General features: G+C 43.6%; 2 protein-coding genes across 4 annotated transcripts in view; both read right to left on the minus strand.

The window, feature by feature from the left end:
• The window catches only part of LOC116825920 (1-aminocyclopropane-1-carboxylate synthase-like protein 1), a 44,563-nt gene extending 36,942 nt beyond the window's left edge, over nucleotides 1-7,621 (minus strand). Inside the window, exons 1-5 of the mRNA XM_075062340.1 lie at nucleotides 7,337-7,621; nucleotides 5,707-5,766; nucleotides 3,238-3,308; nucleotides 1,388-1,457; nucleotides 93-159 (exon numbers count right to left, since the gene is read on the minus strand). Of these exons, the coding sequence (XP_074918441.1) occupies nucleotides 93-159; nucleotides 1,388-1,457; nucleotides 3,238-3,308; nucleotides 5,707-5,766; nucleotides 7,337-7,486 (418 nt within the window). The 5' untranslated portion in view covers nucleotides 7,487-7,621. The remainder of the gene's footprint in view (nucleotides 1-92; nucleotides 160-1,387; nucleotides 1,458-3,237; nucleotides 3,309-5,706; nucleotides 5,767-7,336) is intronic.
• Nucleotides 7,622-16,912: 9,291 nt separating this feature from the next.
• Nucleotides 16,913-21,675, minus strand: part of PEX1 (peroxisomal biogenesis factor 1) — a 49,478-nt gene continuing 44,715 nt past the window's right edge. For all 3 annotated transcript variants that reach the window (XM_032782333.2, XM_032782334.2, XM_032782332.2), the window contains 3 exons: nucleotides 19,446-19,643; nucleotides 18,982-19,112; nucleotides 16,913-17,216 (listed from right to left, as the gene is read on the minus strand). In XM_032782333.2, the coding sequence (XP_032638224.1) occupies nucleotides 17,132-17,216; nucleotides 18,982-19,112; nucleotides 19,446-19,643 (414 nt within the window). In that variant the 3' untranslated portion in view covers nucleotides 16,913-17,131. The remainder of the gene's footprint in view (nucleotides 17,217-18,981; nucleotides 19,113-19,445; nucleotides 19,644-21,675) is intronic.

Here is a 21,675-nt window from a genome sequence, read left to right on the forward strand (position 1 = left end):
ACACATTTATTAAGTTACAAAAAAAAAAAAAAAATGAAATTCACCTGTATATATAATGCTTTCAGATTAAGAAAATTTATTTTTCAGTTTACCTCCAGGATCACATAATACAGTTGAAAGGGTAGCAAAGACAGCACAACAGCCATTCATAACAACTATCTGAAACAAGTAGACAAAATGGTATCAACAGAACTACCAACACCTTTGTGACTGGTTAGAAGGTAATACTTAGAAAAGTAAAGAAGATTGGATTTGATAAGAACTTTATTAAAAAGCAACCATTATTGTAAAGCAAGATTCTGATCTTACAAACTAGAGTGTTATATATGAAATCCAAGTTGGTCGTGCTGCTAAAGTTAAGGTTTTTTAATGGATTTCATTGTAAACCCCAGCTTCACAGTTTGTAATATTTTGAAAATAAATTAAAAAATATAAAAGTGGTTTGCACTATTGGTTTAAAAAAAGTCAACAGCCTTCTAAATGGAACCTGCATGCACATCCCACATGGGCAGCAGCACTGAGGCCTAAAGTTGGGTTTAGAGGAAAGATTTATAAGCACTCTCTGTTTGGAAAGTTTTTTTTTCCAAAATGTGCAGTCCTGCAATAATGCCTCCTTTCCAACAGTCCAGAGGCTCAATGGTGCTGTGTGTGAGAAAGAAAGAGGTGAAGATACAGAAAGCTCCTTCGACCTCCAAAAAGCTGGAGGTGGGTTAACTGAGGCATCACAAGTGCTACACACCTACTATTCAGAGATGGAAAGAAAAGTCTTGATATATGGTTGCCTACAATATCAGAGCCCAGAAGTAAATGAAGCTTTTATCAGCCATATCTTATTACTGTGCATATGCCACTCCCAGCTAAAGTCAATAAGAGTTTTATGTAATAACCACTGGCAGAATTTTAGTGCTCATTTTGTTATACATAAATACACAAGCTATTATTCTACATTTGAAACCTATGCAAATGATTTGGGGAAGACATAACTACTTCCCTCCTACCCTAGTCATAGTCTCCACACACCGTTTTTCCATGGCAGTAAAGGGGGTGGGAAGAACACAACCATAACTCCCTATCCTCTTCAGAACCCAACCTACAGTTTTCCTCCTCATGGTTCTAGCTCCTCTCTGCAACATAAATCTGGAGCATATGGGCCCTAGAACTTTATGAATTTAAGATCAGTTAAGGGTCAAAGAACAACAGCATAAGTTCTTCATACTAAGTGGGTTTGTAACTAGTTTCATGTGTTGTTTGCAATCCAGAACATTTTAAATTTGATAAGACATCTGGAAATGCTTTTATAATACCTTCTAGAAGATAAGCAAATCTGTACAGAAAATATCTATAGCTAAAAAAAGCAAGATGCAGAGATGAAGCACTCGTTTCTTACATGCTCTGGATTCAGTGCTTTTGGAGCTTTGGCATACTCAGTGAGAAATTTGGCAATTTCTTCTCTGAAGCTGAAATGCAAAATTAAAACACTTTGCATTACATAATTCTTCTTACAAAAAGATCAAAATACACAGAATAGATTTTATCTAGAATAGGACAAATAACATGATACACTTTTATTCTTATGAAAGATGGACAAATTTTGGTTCCACTAAGTTCAGTCTCTGAAGATGTCTGGCTTGTAACAGTACTTGAGGTGGAGACATGCAGTGGGCCAATATGAACAGGCTGGTGTGAAGGACAGCCAGCAAATGTAGCTTCCACAGTCTAGGTTGCTTTGTATAGGCTGTTTCCCACTAAAACTGTCTGGTGCAGAAATCTAATAAATGTGGATCAATTATGACAGGGGAAGCTAAACTGCGGTTTGTGAGCCTCATGCAGCTCTTTTACAGTTAAAGTGCAGCTCACGGCGCCCCTTTTCCCCCAAAATACCTGCCCCACAGCCTGCCCAGAGACTCCTCCATAGAGCGGGGCCAGGAGTGGAGCCCTGGGCAGCCAGGACCCAAGTCCTTCTGCACTGGGCAGCTAGGAGTGGAGCCCTGGGCACGGGGCCGGGCAGCCGGACCTTGGACCCTGCACATGGGGCCAGGCAGCCAGGACCCAAGTGCCACCGCGCTGGGCAGCTAGGAGCGGACCACTGGGCACGGGCTAGCAGCCAAGGCCAAAGGAACCGGGCAGGAGCAGAGCCCCACCTAAAACCTGAGGGTGCTACAGCACCCCCACAAACCCCTAGTTCCCAGCGCCTCACCCCCACACTGCTGAGAGTCTCCGCTGCCCCAACCTGCCCAGAGACCCACTCTCCTGCTCCCCTGCAGTACTGACCAGCCCCCTGCTGGCAGAAGCGCTCCTGCAGGCTGCCTCACGCGCTCACACCCTTAGCCAGCCCTGCCCCCTGCCAGACCAGAGTGGCAAATTTTTTAATTCTTATAGCACAAATCTGGGCTGCAGCTCTGTGCTAATTGGGCTGCATGCGGTTGCAGGTTGAGAACTGCTGGTCTAGGAGCTTTAGCCCTGCAAGGGCTCAGGGCTTCAGGCCCACGGGGCATACATGCTGGTGCTGGGGGCTTCAGCAGAAGTAGGGCTGAAACCCCAAGACCTCCCTCCCTGCAGGGCAGAAGGCCCTAGCCCCATCACTCCACTGCAGGGCTGAAGCCCTGAGCTCCAGCAGGCATACCTGGCTCTCAAACTTTTGAAGATTACTGTATGTGGCTTGGAGGGTCAGTAAGTTTGGCCACCCCAGAAATATGATATCTGTATGAAAAAATAACTAGAAAAAGCAGATGTATCTATGCACGCAGTCCACTGTTGGGATCTGGTTTTCGAAGGAACCCAAGAATTGGTGCAACAAAAATCAGTGAAATCTGAGTAAATTAAGATTATATTCTCAGGTGGGCCCCACTCAAGTCAATTGCAAAATTCCCACCGATATTTACAGGATCAGTGTTCACCCTGATCCTGTCTCTGAAGAACACAAAGTTCTAACTTAACTGTTCATTGGCAGAGTTTGCCTGTGAGAATTACTGCTACTAGCTGTGAAAGGACCTCCACAGCATTCTCCTCTGACTATATGCAAGGTATCACGCTTTTTAAGGGAGGGAGGTGGTAGGGTAAAGATCGAAGGAGCTGGAAAAAAAACTAGGAAAGTAACTCTTGAAAACCAACGGGAAACAGAAAAACATCTTCAGAACAAGCAGCTAATATTAAACTGGGTATAAACCCCTGGGTTTGTAGATTAAATGAAACCACACCAAATTGTGAAAAGGAGGCAACATTTTAATAACTTCATACCTTTCAATGCCTTGTGGATCAGAATATTGCAAAAGGTGAGGTTCCAGATAGTTCATGTCAGGTCTTGTGAGCTGTTAACATAAAAAACAGAAAGACGTAAAAAACATACTGTAGAAAAACATATTTTTACCTATGAGCTTGTGTTCTACTGAACCCCATGACAATCTATGTAGTTCCATAATACCATTCTGTAACAATGGGGAGATGGAAAATCTTAATATTCAGGAGTTACATCCATCTTCCCAGTTCAAACTTCCATCTCTTTATTTGCAAGATGCTCATCAGCAGTTTATTCAGATCAGAAAAAAGTTATTTATGGACTGTTTTGTCCTGCTTAAATCCAACACATTGCTGAGTGAAAATATACTAGTACTAATCTCAGAGATTCTATAGTTACTGTTTGAGGACACACCCAAATCCCCACCATTTTCTTTCAATATTTACAGAAGGTGCAGCATTATTTTAAAAATTAAAAGGTCAGTTGTGTTTAAATTACCTTCTCAGCAGTGTTCCCTCTAATTTTTCCCACACATGTGCGGAATGAATTTTGTTATGTGCACCAATGTGGAGGTGATGTGTGACATGTCACCTTCATATTGGTGCACATAACAAAATTCATGTGGTGGGGCGCTGAGGGGTTCGGAGTGTGGGAGGGGGCTCAGGGCTGGGGTATGATGTTCTGGCTGGGGGTGCAGGCTCTAAGGGAGGCTGGGGATGAGGGGTTCAAGGCTGGGTCAGAGGGTTGGGGTGCATAGGGTGAAGACTCTGGCTGGGGCCAGGGATGAGGGGTTTGGGGTGCAGAAGGGTGCTCCAGGGCTAAGGCGGGGAGAGAGGACTCTTCCCAGCTCTCTCTCCCCTTTGCAGCACCTGGGTTGGGGCCGTGGGATAGGCGCCTCATCCCCAGCTGCAGCAGGACCAGGCTGGGGCTGACTTCAAGCCTCCCCTCCCCTAGAGCGACAAGTCGGAGGCTGAGTTGGGGCCAGGGGAGGGGCACCCCCATAGGTGCTGACTCCGTGGGCTGAGAAAAACTAGTGGGTGCTGCTGGCAGCCAAGTTCCCCCATCCCTCCCAGCACCTCTTGCCTGCTGGTGCCCCACTGACCAACTCCTTCCCTTCCCTCCCAGTGCCTCCTGCCTGCTGCGAAGAGCTGCTTAGGGGGACAAGGCAGGATGGGGGGGGAGCGGGAAGAGTTGGGGTGGGGGGGACTTGGGGGAAGGGATGGAATGGGGGTGGGGCCTGGGAAGAGTCAAGCACCCCACAGCTAGAGGGAAAGTTGGAGCCTATGATGCGAGTCGGCTGGGCAGGTTCTCTGAGCGTCTGGGCGGTGCTAAATAGGCTGCTGCACAGCCACACAGCTTACAGGGAACTTACCCTCTCAGTTGGTTGGGAAGGAGATAATAATTTTACCTGGTACAGTTAAGAAATAGCCAAAACAACTGGGTTAGATTTTTTTATTTTAAAATGTGAAGCTAGTCTTGAAAGTGACTAATAAAGACAATGTGCAGTTCTGTATTTACTGGGCCAACTACTTCCAGTTAAAATTTGCACAGATCTCATGTTATTAAAAAAAATTTCCTCTCCCAAATTGTCAGGCATGCCAACTCACCTGGAGATCTACAAATCAAGCACTGACATCATGATAAAGATTCTACAGAACAAACTGCATCCGGGCAATTTCAGTGACTTTTACTAGGGGTGAACAAGTCATCTAAATGAAAGCACAAGCTGGCCCTACAATTGGAAATTAATTTTGCTGCTGTGTGACCCAAAATAAAATCTAGTTTATTCTTCCATAGCTGTGCTAGCTAAGCAGAGCTATTTGATTGTTTTTTTAAATTACTTTCTCACTTAAAAAGGTGCCATTTTTATATTAGCATTTTTCAGATAATAGAAATTGTCTTTGTGCAGCACTGCAGCCTGACATCTGGACTGGTGTACAAAAAATTACACACTTTTTTATAGTTTTGCTTAAAATCAATACATAATTCCCACATAAAGAATGCTGTCCATTCTAGGTAAGAGTTTTGGCTCCACCAGGAGAGAATCAAACCATATGATAGCGTATTCAGTAATTTCTCTCATAGGAAAAAAATAATCTCCAAACAATTTTTTTTGGATTAAATGAGACTTTAAATTATTTCTATTTTTTTAAAATCTGAATGATGTTGCTTAGGCAAATTTCAAAGAAAATGGTATTGGCCCTCAGCCAGAGCCACACTTTTCATTGTTATATTACTCTGCTAAGTGTATCTGACTATAATATACAAATATTAAGTATAAAGCACGGTTGTTTAAAAAAGTTGTTTGTCATTACGCTATCAATTCACTAGAGATAATTAAAGGCATTATTTATTCTGTTTTAAATTACTCATCTGTAAAACACCACACCATTATTAAAATTCAACCGACCAGCTGCAATACCATTCTATAGGTCAAAATCCATAATTCCAAATTATTCATATCCACTTACTCTTTCCTGTATTAAATCATAGCAAAGTTTGTTCTCACTTGTTCCCAAATTCAAAATGCCCTGAAAGAAAATTACAGATATTAAACAATTGAGGCCATCTAAAAATAATCCAGTTTGGATTCCCTTTGTCTTTATAAGAAGGGCCTGAAACATTACTACCATATCTCCAGCTCAGTGGCCCAAACCTGTTAGTCAGAGGCCAGTATGAAAAGACTGCCAGAGTTGAGCATAACTGTGACAGGCTATTTTATCAAAAGCCTTGGGGTAGTTGGTGCTTTTCTTAAAGCCTCATCTCCTGAAGCCAGGTGAGATTATGTGAGAATCTCAGTTTCATTAAAAATTAAAGTACGGTAAATTTCTAGTCCTCCTATTTGTGGAGAAAAGCTTGAAAATGTTACTCCTAAAGGCTAAAAAACAAGGGGGCAAATAAAGAGACCCTCACATTTTATTTTTATAGCTTTCATGATTTTTAAGTTAACATCCTGTTTTTGATCAATTGTGGCAGACAACTGTGCCAAAGGCCAGACACATTTCACTCAGGTCTGGACAACAAGAAATCTTGTTTGTATCAGGAAAAACTATTAGCCTCTAGAAATGGGATCAAAGGAGCTGGAACTGTTGGCTTGCATCCAATTGTGCTCTGGCAAATGAATGCTCTCATGGTACAGAACACTGATTATTCCTATTCCTGTAGGAATATAACGTCAAACAATATATCACATTGGTTGCTGGGGCAGGTAAGTGGTCTCATTATGCAATGTACCGCAGACATACTCATGTTCTTCAGGCACTGGGCAAACTGAGAGGCAGCAGCACCTCCTTGTTAGGGTGATTTCGGATCAGGGACTAACGTCATCATAGTATTACTGGCACAAACCAGCTTGAACCACCATGCCCAGACTGGCTCAGCAGCACCATCCTCTACAGGGATTAGACAATGCGTCTCCCTCTCTCTCCCTCTCCCTCTCCCCCTCCCGTCTTTACTCCTTAGTCACCCTGCAGTAGCCCAGTTTACACGGGGCTGTTTTAAAGTCCTAGGTAGGAATCTCGAGGAAACCTACACGCCGTGCTTAATCTGTAAGGAAAGTGGTGCCAGCAAGCCCAGAGGTGCCGGGGCTATGAACTGCCAAGCCTAGCGGTTCCAGGGCTGAGCCCTGGCACAAATTAAACAGTGCCTGCACCCCACTCCCCGCCCCGCTCAACCACCGCAGGGGGCGGGAAGGAGGCTCCAGCTGGCAGGGTGCTACCTGGGACTCTGGAGCCCCGTGTTCAATGCCCTGCTCACTCCATCTCCCCCTGCGGTGTGAACATACCCGGGGTGCCGCGGTTCCCAGTGCGGACAAGGAGGGGGGGAAATAAAGACACTGCAACTGCACGGGGCATTAACCCCTGTGCGGGGCTCTGATATCAGGGCGCTGGGGTCCCTGTCAGCAGCTCCCATGGATGGCTCACCCCCTGCCTGCTTCCCCAGCCCCGGCACCTGCTCCAGGTTATTGTACAGCGCCCATCCCCGTGAGGCGGGCCCCTTCCCCGGTCTGCTGCTTGGAGGGCCTGACGCCCCCAACCTGCGGGACCCCCTCAGCCCCCCCGGGCGCCGGGAGCGGGGCTCTGCCCTGCCGGCTCCCCTCACCCGCGGGTTGCGCTCCCGGTCGAATGGGTCCGCGATGTACAAGTCGAAGCCTTCGTCCAGCAGGCCCCGGGCGCCGCCGGCGATGCGGGAGCCCCGGGCGGAGAGAGCCGCCAGCCGGCCTTTGCCGCCTGCGCCGCCGCCGCTGCTCATCCTGCGGCCCTTCCGCAGCAAAGACAAAGGATGAAGGGAGCCAGGGACAGAGGCGGCGCCTTCCAGGCCGGGATGCTGAGCTGGGCAACTTGCCCCGCCCCGTCCTCAGCGTGGCTGCGCCGGCCCAAGGTGCCCTGAGGTGAGGACCGCCCCTCGCCGTCTCCTGCCCGGACTTCGGCTTTCCGGAGCTGCGGAGTGCACCCCCACCCCCGGGGCTCCCCCGAGCTGCGCGGCCTGAGGCCCCGGGAGAGTCCCAGTGCAGGGCCTGCGCTTCCATTTAGGCGACCTAGGCGGTGGGCTAGGGCACCAGGATTGGGGGGGGGGGGCAGCATTTTGCCACCCTCGGTGGCAGTTCTGCAGCAGGGGGGTCCTTCTGCGCTCTGGGTCTTAGGTGGCAATTCTGCGGCGGGTCCATTTGCGCCGGTGTACCGACACTTTGAGCTACCCTCCCGTTTTGCAACAAGGTGCAGTTTCTGCCTCATAAGGACACCATCTGTGCTCATGCTCAGAAATTGCTGCCGCCTGGTCCACGAGGTTGCAAATGGGGAGGGATTGGGTCTGTGGTCGAAAACACTCACGCTCTGCTTCCTGGTCCATGGGGTTGCAAATGGGGAGGGATGGAGTTTGTGGTCGAAAACACTCACGATCTGCTTCCTGGTCCATGGGGTTGCAAATGGGGAGGGATGGAGTTTGTGGTCGAAAACACTCACCATCTGCTTCCTCCTGGCTAATGTGCCAAACTGACCTATTGGATGATTGAGGCACGCTCTTTCCCTGTTTTGTAAAGGGAAAGTAAGGTTTGGGGGTACAGGGCACACCCCTGACCCCAAGGTGATAACCAGACTGGCCCCTTTCATTGTTTCCACTGGCATCCTCCTTGCTTATTTCCAATGCTTGATCAAGCCCAGATGGTGTGGTGTCAAAACGGCTGGGGTTGGTTCTGATCTGGTATGTTAGGAGATTAAATACAGACGTTGGAATTGCCTTTTAAATGAACTTCGCAGCATTATCAGTATTTCACAAACAGGAAATGTGGTTTCCGCCTTGTAGTGCAGCTAGGGAGGCGTTAGCCCAGCGTCACAGAGATTCTCATTTCAGACCTGATGCAACAAACAGGAAGGACAGAGCTTCCTGCACTAAGCGTTCGTCTATACCCAAACTTGGAAATAACGAAATGTTTTAATTCACACATTTAGTTATGGAATAAGTGTCCTATTTTGATCCAGTTTCAGCAAAATCAAAATAGGTGAAGTCACTTAATCTGTTTTGCTTTACTCTTCTGCAGAATGGGAGTACTGTAATACTTACTTCAGCCAGGTGCTGTGAGAATGAGAAAGTCTAAACTCAGGGCTTTGGAGCGGAGCTCAGAGCTGGAGTGCAGAGCAGCAGAGCTGCAGGTTTTTGCCTGAAGCTGGAGCAGAACCGGAGCACAGCTCCAACGCCCTTTCTAAACTTGAAACTGCAGCTGTGCCCTTGTAGTGCTTTAGTGTAGACCTACCTGAAGGGGAGGGGTTCTCCCATGGGCATAGATAATCCACATTGGAAGAGGGACTAGCTTGGTCCCCGAAAGAATTCTAGACCTACACTCATGCAGGCTAGCTGCATCATTCAGGAGTGTGGATTTTTCACTCCCGTGAGTGACGTAGCTGGGTCATCCTAACTTAGTGTAGACCACACCTGACTTAGTTAATATTTGAATTGTGCGTTGGTTAGCTAAAGCATACTAAGTGCAGAGCAGACTGTTCTCACTGCATTTTACCTAATATAGGGCTGATACAATGGTATTTTTGACATGGAGAGAAAAACCCTAGGATTCGGCTAGACCACAACATGTTTTTTTTTTTAATTAATTCTTTAACCTTGGATTGAGTATCATCCTTATTACTGGTCTTAGAAAAAGAGTTCTGAACCTCCAAAACAGATGAGTGGCTTAAAAGGTGGAGAGTCATTTGTCTATAAAGAGATTTTACCTTCATATCTGCTGAGCCCCATGTATCAGAAAACAGGGTACGTGTTTATTTATTAAACTATTTTAACCCCTGCTTTTCCAGAATTAATTTGGAGATAGGTGTATCTGTGAGTCTGTCAGTGTGCATTGGGAGGCTAGATATATGAGGAATGTCACACTGTCATGCCCAAGAGAAAAATTTAATGTGATGGAAGTTACAAGGAGGGTTTACCAGGATTCAACAAGGCACAGATAGAAATAATTCCCCAAGGGTTCATGTATATTAGAGGGTCACAAGATGTGGGTTTTGAGCGTCCAGCAATGTGTTCTGTTGCTAATGTTGGTACTGGATGTGCTGCTGACTGTTACTTCTCCAGTGATAGTGAGGCTGCCTTGCCGCACTGTCTTTGATTTGTGCTTGTTTCTCTGTTCTGCATAATAGCATACATGTCACAAGGCAAGCTTGGAGTGTTGATCACAGGCAGTACTGCATGGAGTATCGTGCTGAGCTAAGATCACTCAGTAGGAGACAAGGGGTGCACCTTGCTGCACTTAGATGAGTAATTCTCCTGTGAGGCCACAGGATGGAAGACAGACTTTCAATCTGTTTTAAACTACTTCTGTGTGTTTTTTTTAAATTACCTGTTTTTATGCTAAGGAAATTTTCTTCTGTTAATATTAGAATACTGGCTTGTTTTTTGACTGCTATCCAAATGGGTGTCAGAGAAATTCTGTCCTTGCAGTTGTCTAAGAGTAACTTCTGAGCTGTTGGCAGCTAATAAAAACATAGTGTGCACCAAACAGCTTGCTGTAACTCTCTACTATCCAATCAAGGTCATGCTGTATTAGTTACATATTTTTACATAGTACTTGGAGGCTACTGTGACTTCCTAGAAGTTCTTTGGAAATGTTATACAACTGCAGTGTGGGATTAGCTGCTATTAGATAACCACAGCACGTGATGGATCTCTTACACATAGCAGTGCTGTATGTCCTTGATTAACCTCCAAAAACAGAGTAGAATTTAAAAACACAAATAGCTTGAATCCACTGAAAATCATCTAAGGTTTCTTGACCAATGCAGAGTGAACATGGGGAGAAAGTCACATTGGAACTATACTGGAGACAGGGACAAGACCCGCATTTTACCCATTGTTCGTTCCCATTGTCAAATTTTTGAGGAGACTGGTACTTACTGGTTTAGGTACATGTATAACAAAACAGCTATTCTGCTGTGACCCACTGAAAATTTACTTCTCACACAAGTTTTTATATATGAAAAATGATTTTTTTAAAAACAGATCAAAGCCACACAGTCCTTGGCTGAATGACAGATTCCCTTACTGCTAAGATTATCAATATTCTGTAAAAGAAATAAATTAGAGATTCTGAACCACTCCCAGAATCCACTCTCCTAAAGTTAGACAGTGTTACTCTGGCAAAGAATTCTATGAAGGATTTGGTTTCATGGCTCTCTTTTTTGGGGGATCATACTGGAAGTCCTGTGCTGACTTAATTGAAAATCCAATACAAAACACCGTTTCCTTAACTATCAGAGGGGTAGCCGTGTTAGTCTGGATCTGCAAAAGCAGCAAAGAATCCTGTGGCATCCTATAGACTCACAGACGTTTTGGAGCATGAGCTTTCGTGGGTGAATACCCCCTTTGTCAGATGCATGTAGTGGAAATTTCCAGGGGCAGGTATATATATGCAAGCAAGCTAGAGATAATGAGGTTAGTTCAATCAGGGAGGATGAGGCCCTGTTCTAGCAGTAGAGGTGTGAAAACCAAGGGAAGAGAAACTGGTTTCGTAGTTGGCAAGCCATTCACAGTCTTTGTTTAATCCTGAGCTGATGGTGTCAAATTTGCAGATGAACTGAAACTCAGCAGTTTCTCTTTGAAGTCTGGCCTGCAGGCGAGGCAGGAGGATGAACTATGCGATTTTTCCCCCCCCCCCCCAAACAAGCTATCTTACAACTATTTAAATACAACTAAATGTTCCATCTTGGTAACATTTCTTTTCCATTATCGTGGGAAAAGAGTGACAAAATCACAACGACTACAGACTACAATAACCTATAAATACAGAGATCAGTATATAATATCCAGAGGTGCAGCCGTGTTAGTCTGGAAGCCGTAAATAGCGGCCAGAAGAGTTCTGTGGCCACCTTATATGACACTAACCAGACAATAGTTGGAGGCATGAGCTGTTCATTGGCGAGATACCCACTTTGGTCAGATGCATGACTGTGTAATTCAAGTCCACACAAGCAGCAAAGCCATCAGATCCAAGAATGCTCCCATATCAGGGGTCCGTGAAAAAAGAGGAGAAGGTGTCGGAGTGGAAAACAAAAAAAAAAAAAAAGAAAAACAACAAATCAAAAAGGGGAGAATTTTAGAAGTCTTGATTATAGAATCATTTTAGAAAAATGTAGATGGCTGGAGGTACCGTCAAGAGGCGCAAGACCTAATCAGGGTTTCAAAGACATACTAAAAATTCATTCGGAAGACAGGGTCCAATTCAATGGCTTATTAGCCACGGATGGGTAGGGATGGTGTCCGTAAAAAAATAACTTTCGGGTTTTTGTTTGGCCCAGAAAAAACAAAGCCCCCCCCGCTTTGGGGGAATGGAGCAACAGGGGGAATGGATCAATTGATCATTAACTGTTCCCGGTTCATTCCCCAGCTGCGGCACCTGGCATGGCCACTTCTTGGAAGACCAGGCATACCGGGCATGGATGAGACCCACTGTGGGGATGAACTTCCCGTGGGTATACCTCCCTTGGTCCACGATTGCCTAATACGTGGACACATTTCACAAGGGGCCCAGCTGATATCCATGGCTCGTTCCCAGCCAGCCTAGAAGATAATTAGGTTAGTTCCATGCAGGAAGCTCGATGGTTGGCCATCTGCTGCCTGAAGCAGAAGAAAATTCAGCGTTGAGATCCCGGAGAGATCTGTTGTAGCAGCAAAGCCATTCCCACCAGTCTTGTGTATCCTGAGCCGATGGCCGTCATTTGCCCCAGATGAACTGAACGCCCAAGCAGTTCTCCTTTGAGAAGCAGTCTGGGTCCTGAAAGTGTTTTTGCTGCGCCAAGGACGGCCACGTTTAAGGGTCTGGCTATATGATGCCAAGCGAAGGTTGAAAAGTCTCTCCTACCAGTTGTTTTTGTATAATTGCCAAATTCCTAATGTCTGAATTTTGTGTCCAATTTAAATCCTTTTCCGTAAGAAAGAACGTGTCTCAAAGTTTGGGGCCGATGTACATAGCAAGGGGCATTGCTGGCATATGATGGCGTAGTATTACATTGGTGGTACTGTGCAGGTGAATGAACCGGTGATGGTGTGAACTGATCTGGTTAGGTCCTGTGATGGTGTCGCTGTGTAGATTGTGGGCAGAGTTGGCATCGAGGTTGTTGCATGGATTGGTTCCTGACTAGAGTTACTATGGTGCGGTGTGCAGTTACTGGTGAGAATATGTGTTCAGGTTGGCAGGTTGTCTGTGGGTGAGGACTGGCCTGCCACCCAACCTGTGAAAGTGTGGGATCATTGTCCAGGATGGGTTGTAGATCCCTGATGATGTGTTGGAGGGGTTTTAGCTGGGGACTGTATGTGATGCCAGTGGAGTCCTGTGGTTTCTTTCTTGGGTTTGTCTTGCAGTAGAGGCTTCTGGGTACACGTCTGGCTCTGTTGATTCTGTTTCCTATTTCCTCGTGCGGTATTGTAGTTTTGAGAATGCTTGGTAGAGATTTTGTAGGTGTTGGTCTCTGTCTGAGGGGGTTAGAGCAGATGCGTTGTACCTCAGTGCTTGGCTGTAGACATGGATCGTGTGGAGTGTGCCTCGGGATGGAAGCTGGAGGCATGAAGGTAGGCATAGCGGTCGGTAGGTTTTTGGTATAGGGTGGTGTTTAATGTGACCATCACTTATTGCACCGTGGTGTCTAGGAAGTGGACCTCCGTGTAGATTGGTCCAGGCTGAGGTTGATGGTGGGGTGGAAGCTGTTGAAATCGTGGTGGAATTTTTCCAGAGTCTCCTTCCCATGGTCCAGATGATGAAGATGTCATCAATGTAGCGTAGGTAGAGAAGGGGCGTGAGTGGACGAGAGCTGAGGAAGCGTTGTTCCAGGTCGCTCATAAAAATATGGCATATTGTGGGCCATGCGGGTGCCCATAGGGTGCCACTGATCTGGAGATATATATTGTCATCAAATTTGAAATAGTTGTGTGTGAGGATAAAGGCACAGAGCTCAGCACAGCCAGTTGTGCTGTGCATCATCAGGGATACTGTTCCTGACAGCTTGTATTGCATCTGTGTGTGGGATGTTTGTGTGAGAGCCTCTACAGTCCATGGTGGCTAGGATGGTGTTTTCGGAAGGTCACCAATGCATGTAGTGTCGCTCAGGAAATCAAGTGGTGTCACGGAGGTAGCTGGGAGTGCTGGTGGCATAGAGGTCCTGAGTAGAGAGTCCACATATCCAGACAGCCCTTCAGTGAGAGTGCCAATGCCCGAGATGATGGGGCGTCCAGGATTTCTGGGTTTGTGGATCATGGATAGTAGATAGAATAACCCTGGTCAGGTCTCTAAGGGTATGTTGATTTGTTCTGGTGTTAGTGTAGGGAATGTCCTGAGTAGATGTTGCCGTTTCTTAGTGTATTCCTCAGTGGGATCTGAGGGAAGTGGCCTGTAGAATTTGGTATTGGAGACTTATCTGGCGGCCTCCTTTTGGTAGTCAGTTTCCCTAACTGTTGTTTTGCTTTCAGAAAGCAAAAACAAAACAAAAAAAATCCCTTGCACTTGTTATCTCATCTATATTTAGCTCTTGTTTCTTTAGATACCCATCAACTACTAAGAAGAATGGTTGGCAATTGAGAACATTTCAGTTGCAACTGACAAGACAGATAACAGAGGATTGAAAAGATAACTTAACTTTTACAGTCAACTTTTACACAGTTTATAATAAGCACCCAGAAAAACAATTGACTTCACGGCTTTATATATAACATCAGGGGCACAGGGTGACATAAGGGATTAGTATTGAGGGACAGACCCTTTCAACTTTAGCTCAGTGGTTCAAATATAGATTAATTGTGTCATTATCCAGTGACTTTTGGTGGCTTACTTGAAATTAGTGTCATGATCTCAGACTAGTTCCAATGAACACATCCCAAACACTACCATTCCACCTGTCACTAACTGGCATCCTTGTTCATCATTTTACTTCTATAAAGGGGAACGTGAACAAATCTTGTGTGGCTCCTGGAGAAAAGTAGAGCAGCTAAGAGATACTTTAAAAAAATATGGGCTCATTCTTGGGGTGCCTGTGGGTAGTTTCACAACCCACAGCAGCTAAGAATCCTCATAGCTGTATATGCTATAGGGACTTCCCTCCTATCCCCGTTTATTCCTGGCATACCTCATATGCTTGGTCTTGTGAGAAAGGCTGCCTTGTGCAAGCCATGACTAAGGGTATGGCTACACTCGAAACTTCAAAGGCTGAAGTGTGAGTGTAGTCGCAGTGCCAGCGCTGGGAGAGAGCTCTCCCAGCGCTGCACCTCCTCCTCATGGGGTTTAGCTTGCAGTGCTGAGAGCCGCACTCCCAGCGCTATGGCACTGTTTACACTGGCACTTTACAGCGCTGTATCTTGCAGCGCTCAGGGGGGTGTTTTTTTCACACCCCGAATGAGAAAGTTGCAGCACTGTAAAGTGCCAGTGTAGCCAAGGCCTAAAACTGTGTGTCTTTCAAAGATGTCATGGAGGTCACAGATTCTGCGACTTTCCAGGACCTCTGTGACTTCTGCAGCAGGCTGTATGGTTGACTCCATGGCTGCCTGAGCAGCCAGGTCGGCCTGGGGCCAGTCGAACTGGACGCTGCTCAGGCAGCCCTGTGCAGCTGGTCCTGGGTGCTGCCCTGGAGCAGCGGTCTGGGAGCAACAGCGGCAGGACCTCAGGCCGTCCCCTGCCCAGACCATCTCAGTAGGTCCCTACCCCCCAGCAGTAGCGTTGGCAGGGCCCCAGGCTGCCCTGCACCAACCAGCGATGGGGCCCAGAGTGCTTCCCCAGAAGCAGCAGGAGTCCCTCAGAGCGCCCCTCCAGAGCAAAAGCATCTGTGGGAGCATCGCCCCCTGCTCCTCCCAGCACCTAAGATTTAGTTAGGGGTATTTTTAGTAAAAGTTATGGACAGGTCAGGGGCTGTGAGTTTGTGTTTATGCCCGTGACCTGTCCATGACTTCTACTAAAAATACTAGTGATAAATCTTAGCCCTACCTAAGACTGGTATGCAGTACCTGAACCAGAAGAATTCTCCCTAGGTTGGCTAAGGGTTTCTAATGTCCCCTGTACACCATAATCATACACCTGAATAAAACAGTCTGTAGACATGTTTCATTCCATCTGTTAGTTTTTAGTTATTATTGAAGCATTAGTGAAGAAGAGATCTCATATCTGCTAATTGCTAATAGTGACCTCTGGCTGAGAAGTATTACCCACAGCCCCAATCAAGGTTCTACCATCTTTACATCAGTTAGTACAGAACATCTGTAACAGTCTACTTACTTTCTTGCTCAGATAATTTTTTGGTGGGGGAGGACAAAGAAGAAGTAAAATACCATTATTATATTTATTAACTTCCTCATTAAAAAGAGTGAGGGGAAGTAGAGGAGTATGTACTGTTAAGTTTCCATGAAAGTTTTGCAAGCCATGGTATGTAATCCTACTTTCATTTTGCAGAGTGAAAGGGGATCTCATCGTGGAGCCTGATGCAGACTTGCTTTCATTTTAAGATTGTCAGTACAATATTTGACACTGAAATACAATATGCTATTTAAAAAAAACCCCACACATACTCTGATTATGAAGGTGACTCCACAGAGCATTTTACTGACAATTTACTATGTTCTGATGCTTATCAATATCCCAGTTCTCCACTTGGTCATCCCTTCAGACTTAAATGTCAATTCTTTCTCAGATTAGTTAGTTGGAAAATGAAAGCATCTTTTCCCTTTTTTAAAAAAAAAAATCTATCCTGTCTCTATTTTCTTACTTTAGAAGGTAAGCTTAGATTTTGGTTTGTTTTTAATTCTATTAATCTGTAGCTGATCTGAAAGAATATATTGGACTACTTACCTACCAATGAACATGCAGAATGTTTCCCCTTTAGATTTGTGAAGACCATAACATATATAGTTCAATATAGTTGTTTATTTCCAGTGTTGTTAGTTATTAAAAAGTATTCATATAAGTTGTATAAATACCATGCTTCTCCTGAACACAGAATTTTGGTAAATCTACCTTAGGATGCCATTTGGTTTTTATTACAACTATAGAAATACAACTGTAGAACAGCGGTGAAGAAAACAACATATATTTGTTGTGAGGAAAAAGAAAGCTTGATAAAACCATCAATTCCTTCCAAAAACTGCACAATAAGTTCAAAATTTGGACTTCATTGGCAAATAAGCAATTAGACACATTGTAATCAATGTTGTCTCAAAATGTTTAATATCAATTTGTAGGAAGACATATTTTTGCAAAATAAAACGTCAAATAATTTTACAACACTTAAAATTAATTTCACAGAAGCCTGTCATTCAGTCACGGCAGTAATAAATCCATATGAATATAAATCTTATTCTGATCTTATAATTTAAACAACTAACATTTAAAGCTCAATTTAGGGATTACAATCACATTACAAATTATTAGGCTAAAGTCACTTTTTGTCCTGGTCTGAAAGTTGCTCCATTCTGCTCTTTCCTCTTCTTGGGATGCTGAAAATTTTCATAGCTAGAAACAAATATTAGTAATAGCATATTAGTATAAGATACCATCATTCTTTTCAAAACCCTTATTAGTTACACATCAATGCCAATGAAAACCAAACCAGTTGTGTATGACTGTATGAATAAACGCAAGAGTTGTACATATTAAAAAATACCCTCTTTATACAATGTTAGGAGCAAACTATGAGTGGTCATAGATTCGCGTTAATGAAAGATTTCTACCTATAAAGTCCATTCCAATAAATGTTTGCTGCAGGATGGGACATTCTTACTCTTTATTAGCAACACTGCAGATATATAAAAGATTAATAGAACAAAATGTATGTTACACAGAATCCTCAGCTAGATCAACAGATTTCAGTTACTGTAATTCCAAATCCATGTGAAGTTCCCAGCAGATTGTGAAAGGAAATTCTTACACTGCCAAACTCTGAAAAGCAGTGATCCTGAGTCTATTCTCTAAGAGATAATCAACTCAGGGGTCAAAGTACAGTGCTAGGGCAGCCCACCAAAAGGGTCTGAACTTAACACCTCCTCAACCAGACCCAAAACAAAACAAAAAAACCCTGACAAGACCACCAATTCCCCCCTCCGAGCTTCAACTTTCTCAGGTCACTATGAAATTAGCAATTTAGCAATGATATCCATGTCAATGGATGTGAATATGGTAAATGCAGATTAAAACATTAAAAATTGTTATAGAACTTTTGCCTCAGATTAACTGCTTGTTTTCTCTCTGTATTTTTTCTCTTTTTTTAAAAGTTATTAAACTCAAAAGAACAAAAAAATTAGAGACAAAAATACCATCCCCAAACCAAAACACCTAATTTATTGCTGCAACAACAATACTGCTTGTCTGGTAAAGATGCAGGATGGGCCTAAAATACTTAATACTACTTGTGTATTCTGAAACATTAGCATTCAGTTGCATGTTAAATTATTTATGATTTTACTTTGCAAACAACAATATGAATACAACTAAACATGCATATTTTATATTTTCATGAGCGAGGAATCTATTGGTTCTATAGAAAGCAATATAGTTATACATAATGTAGCTGTAATTTATAATCTAATTGAGAAAACTGAGTTATAACATGGAGTTTCTGAAATATACTGAAGCACGTTCTATTCATATGAAAAATTAATTGAAGATTTTTTTATTCTTGTAGCTACTGTAAATATACTTACAGTACAAATTGGTTCTGACCCAAAGTCTATTGATAAAAATGGGATTGTTCCCACCATCTTCAGTGGTCTTTGGATCAGGTGCATAATTGCCTTCATTTTCTAAGGGTCAGCTGTCCCCTTCAGGCAAATAGGCAATTTCCTTTAGCAACAGTGGGATTTATGTAGACAATTATGTAGCTGAAGTAAGAATGAGCCACTGGCATGCATAATTGCCATCAGCCGTAAGATAAAATAGTCTAAATAATGGAATACCTAAATCTAAGCAAGTTAATATCTAGATGCAATCAAAATAACTACAAGGAGAAACAACAGAGAAGATAATGCAAATGTTCAAACACTCACACACTGGTGAATTGTGCTTCCCTTATGCATATTTAATTTTATTGATGTTTAATAGTTCTGAAGTGCTGAAAAGATTAATTCTGCTGTGGGGATTATATAATTTATAATATAATTCAGTTATTTTACAGAACACTGATATTAAAAAACTCTTGAAAGATTGAACTAAATGTAATGTTCATGCATGAAATTTAAAAATAACTCTGTATACAAATTTGGTAACATAATTTACTACTTACAGTTCAACAAAATTCTTCCAGTCATCTTGACTTACAGATGGTCTTGTGTCCTCAAGTGCAGTCATTAGGTGGGCCTGACTAATAATTAAAGTGTTCCCGGTTAATCCTGATTGGCTAGGGGCAACATCCTCCTTGAAAACAGAAAATAAATAGAAGTAACTTTGGGATCTTTTTTAACATGTGTCAGTATTATTCTAAAGTATATTTATCTCAAATGTACCACATAAAAACAGTACTAAGCTTATCTCCAGACATTAAAAATACAGGAATAATGTAGCTATATGAAACAGTCAGCTTGCTGGCATATTTTGTCAGATTATGTCTTCAACCTTTACACATTAGCTTTACTCTGTTTCAGTTTAATATTACTGCAGAAATAATTTATAAACAGGAAAAAATACAGACAGGCAGTGAAAACTAATGGAAACATGTTAGGATTGAATAATATGAAAAAACTGCCATACTCCATTCTTGCTCCTGTAGTTGGCCTTGATTGCATTGATTTCAGCCCTGAGTTGCTCTATTTGTTCCTGATTAAGTTCTTGGAAACCTTCTTGTGAGGTGGTTCTGAGCACGGAGGGTTGTGATGATACTATATCTCTCAAAGTAATGCCAGTTAAATCATGGGTTATGGAGTTTGGTCCAGACAAACACTGAGAGCTCTAGAGTGATGGGGAAAAAAATACTAAATTACTATTAATCCCAAATAGGAACTCCATAGTTAAGATTTTAACAGACGTTACTATTAACCACAATTGTGTACCTAAGCTTTCTTTTTTCACCAATAAAAAGTCCTTTTTTTCTAAAATGTGTCATTTATGGTGACATCCTAGCACAAAAGCTTCTGGTTAACCAGACAAATTATTTTGGACATTGTCAAGGGATGTACGTACTCCATGCTGGCTCAGCAACCAAAAAGTTAACACAGTTACTGCCAGTCATTGCTCCTTAGCAGCCTCAACCTAGCTGGGAGGATAAAAGGACTGGGAAGCAAAGGGACAGGGCAGGGCAGCCATCAGAAGAGTAAGAAGGCCTGGAAGAGGGAACTCCTGCCAGCAAGCTGCTGAAGAGACACTCAGGGACAATAACCTAGAAGGACACAGCCAGAACAGCAGGCTGAAGAGTCTGCAGAAACCTGGGGGAACTAGGGAGGAGCTCAGGGCATAGCCGGAGACAACGAATCCTGATCCAGCTTCTCTAGCTTGAGGACCCTGAGCTGGAATCCAGTGGAGTGGGTGGGCATGGATTTCCCTACCAACCCCCTGATTGACTTAAGTGTAGAGAGGGTCTTCAGATCCCTGGGCACCAGTAATAGACTAACAGCCTGCCAGGCGAAATGAGTTCAAGTGCCAAAGCCCCGCTGGCCAGAGGGGGCACAACTGCACCAACACATTGGCTCAGACAACATACAAAACTTTGAATAATAAGGTATTTCACTTTTAGAAAAATCTAACTTTTTGGGAATGCCCTATTTCAAAAACAGTTTGGTCTAATAAGTCCAAATTTGTTTTAGTTATGAGTGAAAAATGGTTATTTACTTGTACCCTGAGTTCTTTGAGGACAAGCTGCACCAGCTGGTGGACTTCAAGAGCATGAATACACAGAGTACACTTGAAGAAGAAATGAAGGTTACTTATTTCTAACCAGAGTTCTCTGAGGTAGACTCTGAATATTCAGACTCTTAGGGATGCAACATCAGTACAACTTGGATGGCGTGTCCAAGCTGTACTGGTTGGCGCATCCCAACAGTAGGAAGAACTAGGGGCTTTGAATTCTGGGAAAGTTTACATAGATAGTTTTGAAGCTATTCATTCTGATAATTTAAAGATCAGCAATCTGAGTTCTCTGCAGACTTTAGAAAATTTACATCATTCCAAAGCTGAAGCATATTAGAAAGTTCAAGAACTCTGAAGTATCAAAGATATGTTAATACAACTGTCATCTATGATATATATAACATTTCAGAAGCACCTCAGTGACTTAGGTTACTAAGTCCAATTTTCAAAAATGACTTAAGAATTTACACTCCTATGTCTCTTGAAAGACTCCTTGAAAGTCACCTGCCATTTGTGCCTCTAAAAATCACCCCCTAAATAATTTTTGAAAATGGGACATAGGTGCCTAAATGAGTAATTTTGAAAATTTTACCCCAATCTAATTTATACAACTACTGGAGAATAAAGGTATCTGCATTGGAGGGATATCAACTTTGACCATCACACTTCATCATAAAACTAAAGGAATTTCTCAGACAAGATTTTTTATTAAGATAAAATTAAGGGTCTAAATACACATATCAACTTTTTAATACAAGAGCTTGATCAGAACACTGCAGTTATTACAAAAATAACATCTGAAAAACAGGTGAGTCTAAATTAATGTTAAAGTTTATAATACAATTATGGAAAATTATAAAGTTCATAGGTTACACCAGTAGTACTCAAAACCAGTCCGCTGCTTGTTCAGGGAAAGCCCCTGGCGGTCCAGGCCAGCTTGTTTACCTGCCGTGTCCGCAGGTTCGGCCTATCGCGGCTCCCCCTGGCCACGGTTTGCCACTCCAGGCCAATGGGGGCTGCGGGAAGCGGGTGTGGGCTGAGAGACGTGCTGGCCACTGCTGCAAACCGCGGCCACTGGGAGCCGCGGTCAGCCGAACCTGTGGACGCGGCAGGTAAACAAGCCGGCCCAGCCCACCAG

This window comes from Chelonoidis abingdonii, chromosome 2, assembly GCF_003597395.2.
Source record: "Chelonoidis abingdonii isolate Lonesome George chromosome 2, CheloAbing_2.0, whole genome shotgun sequence".
In the NCBI taxonomy this organism is placed as follows: Eukaryota; Metazoa; Chordata; order Testudines; family Testudinidae; genus Chelonoidis; species Chelonoidis abingdonii.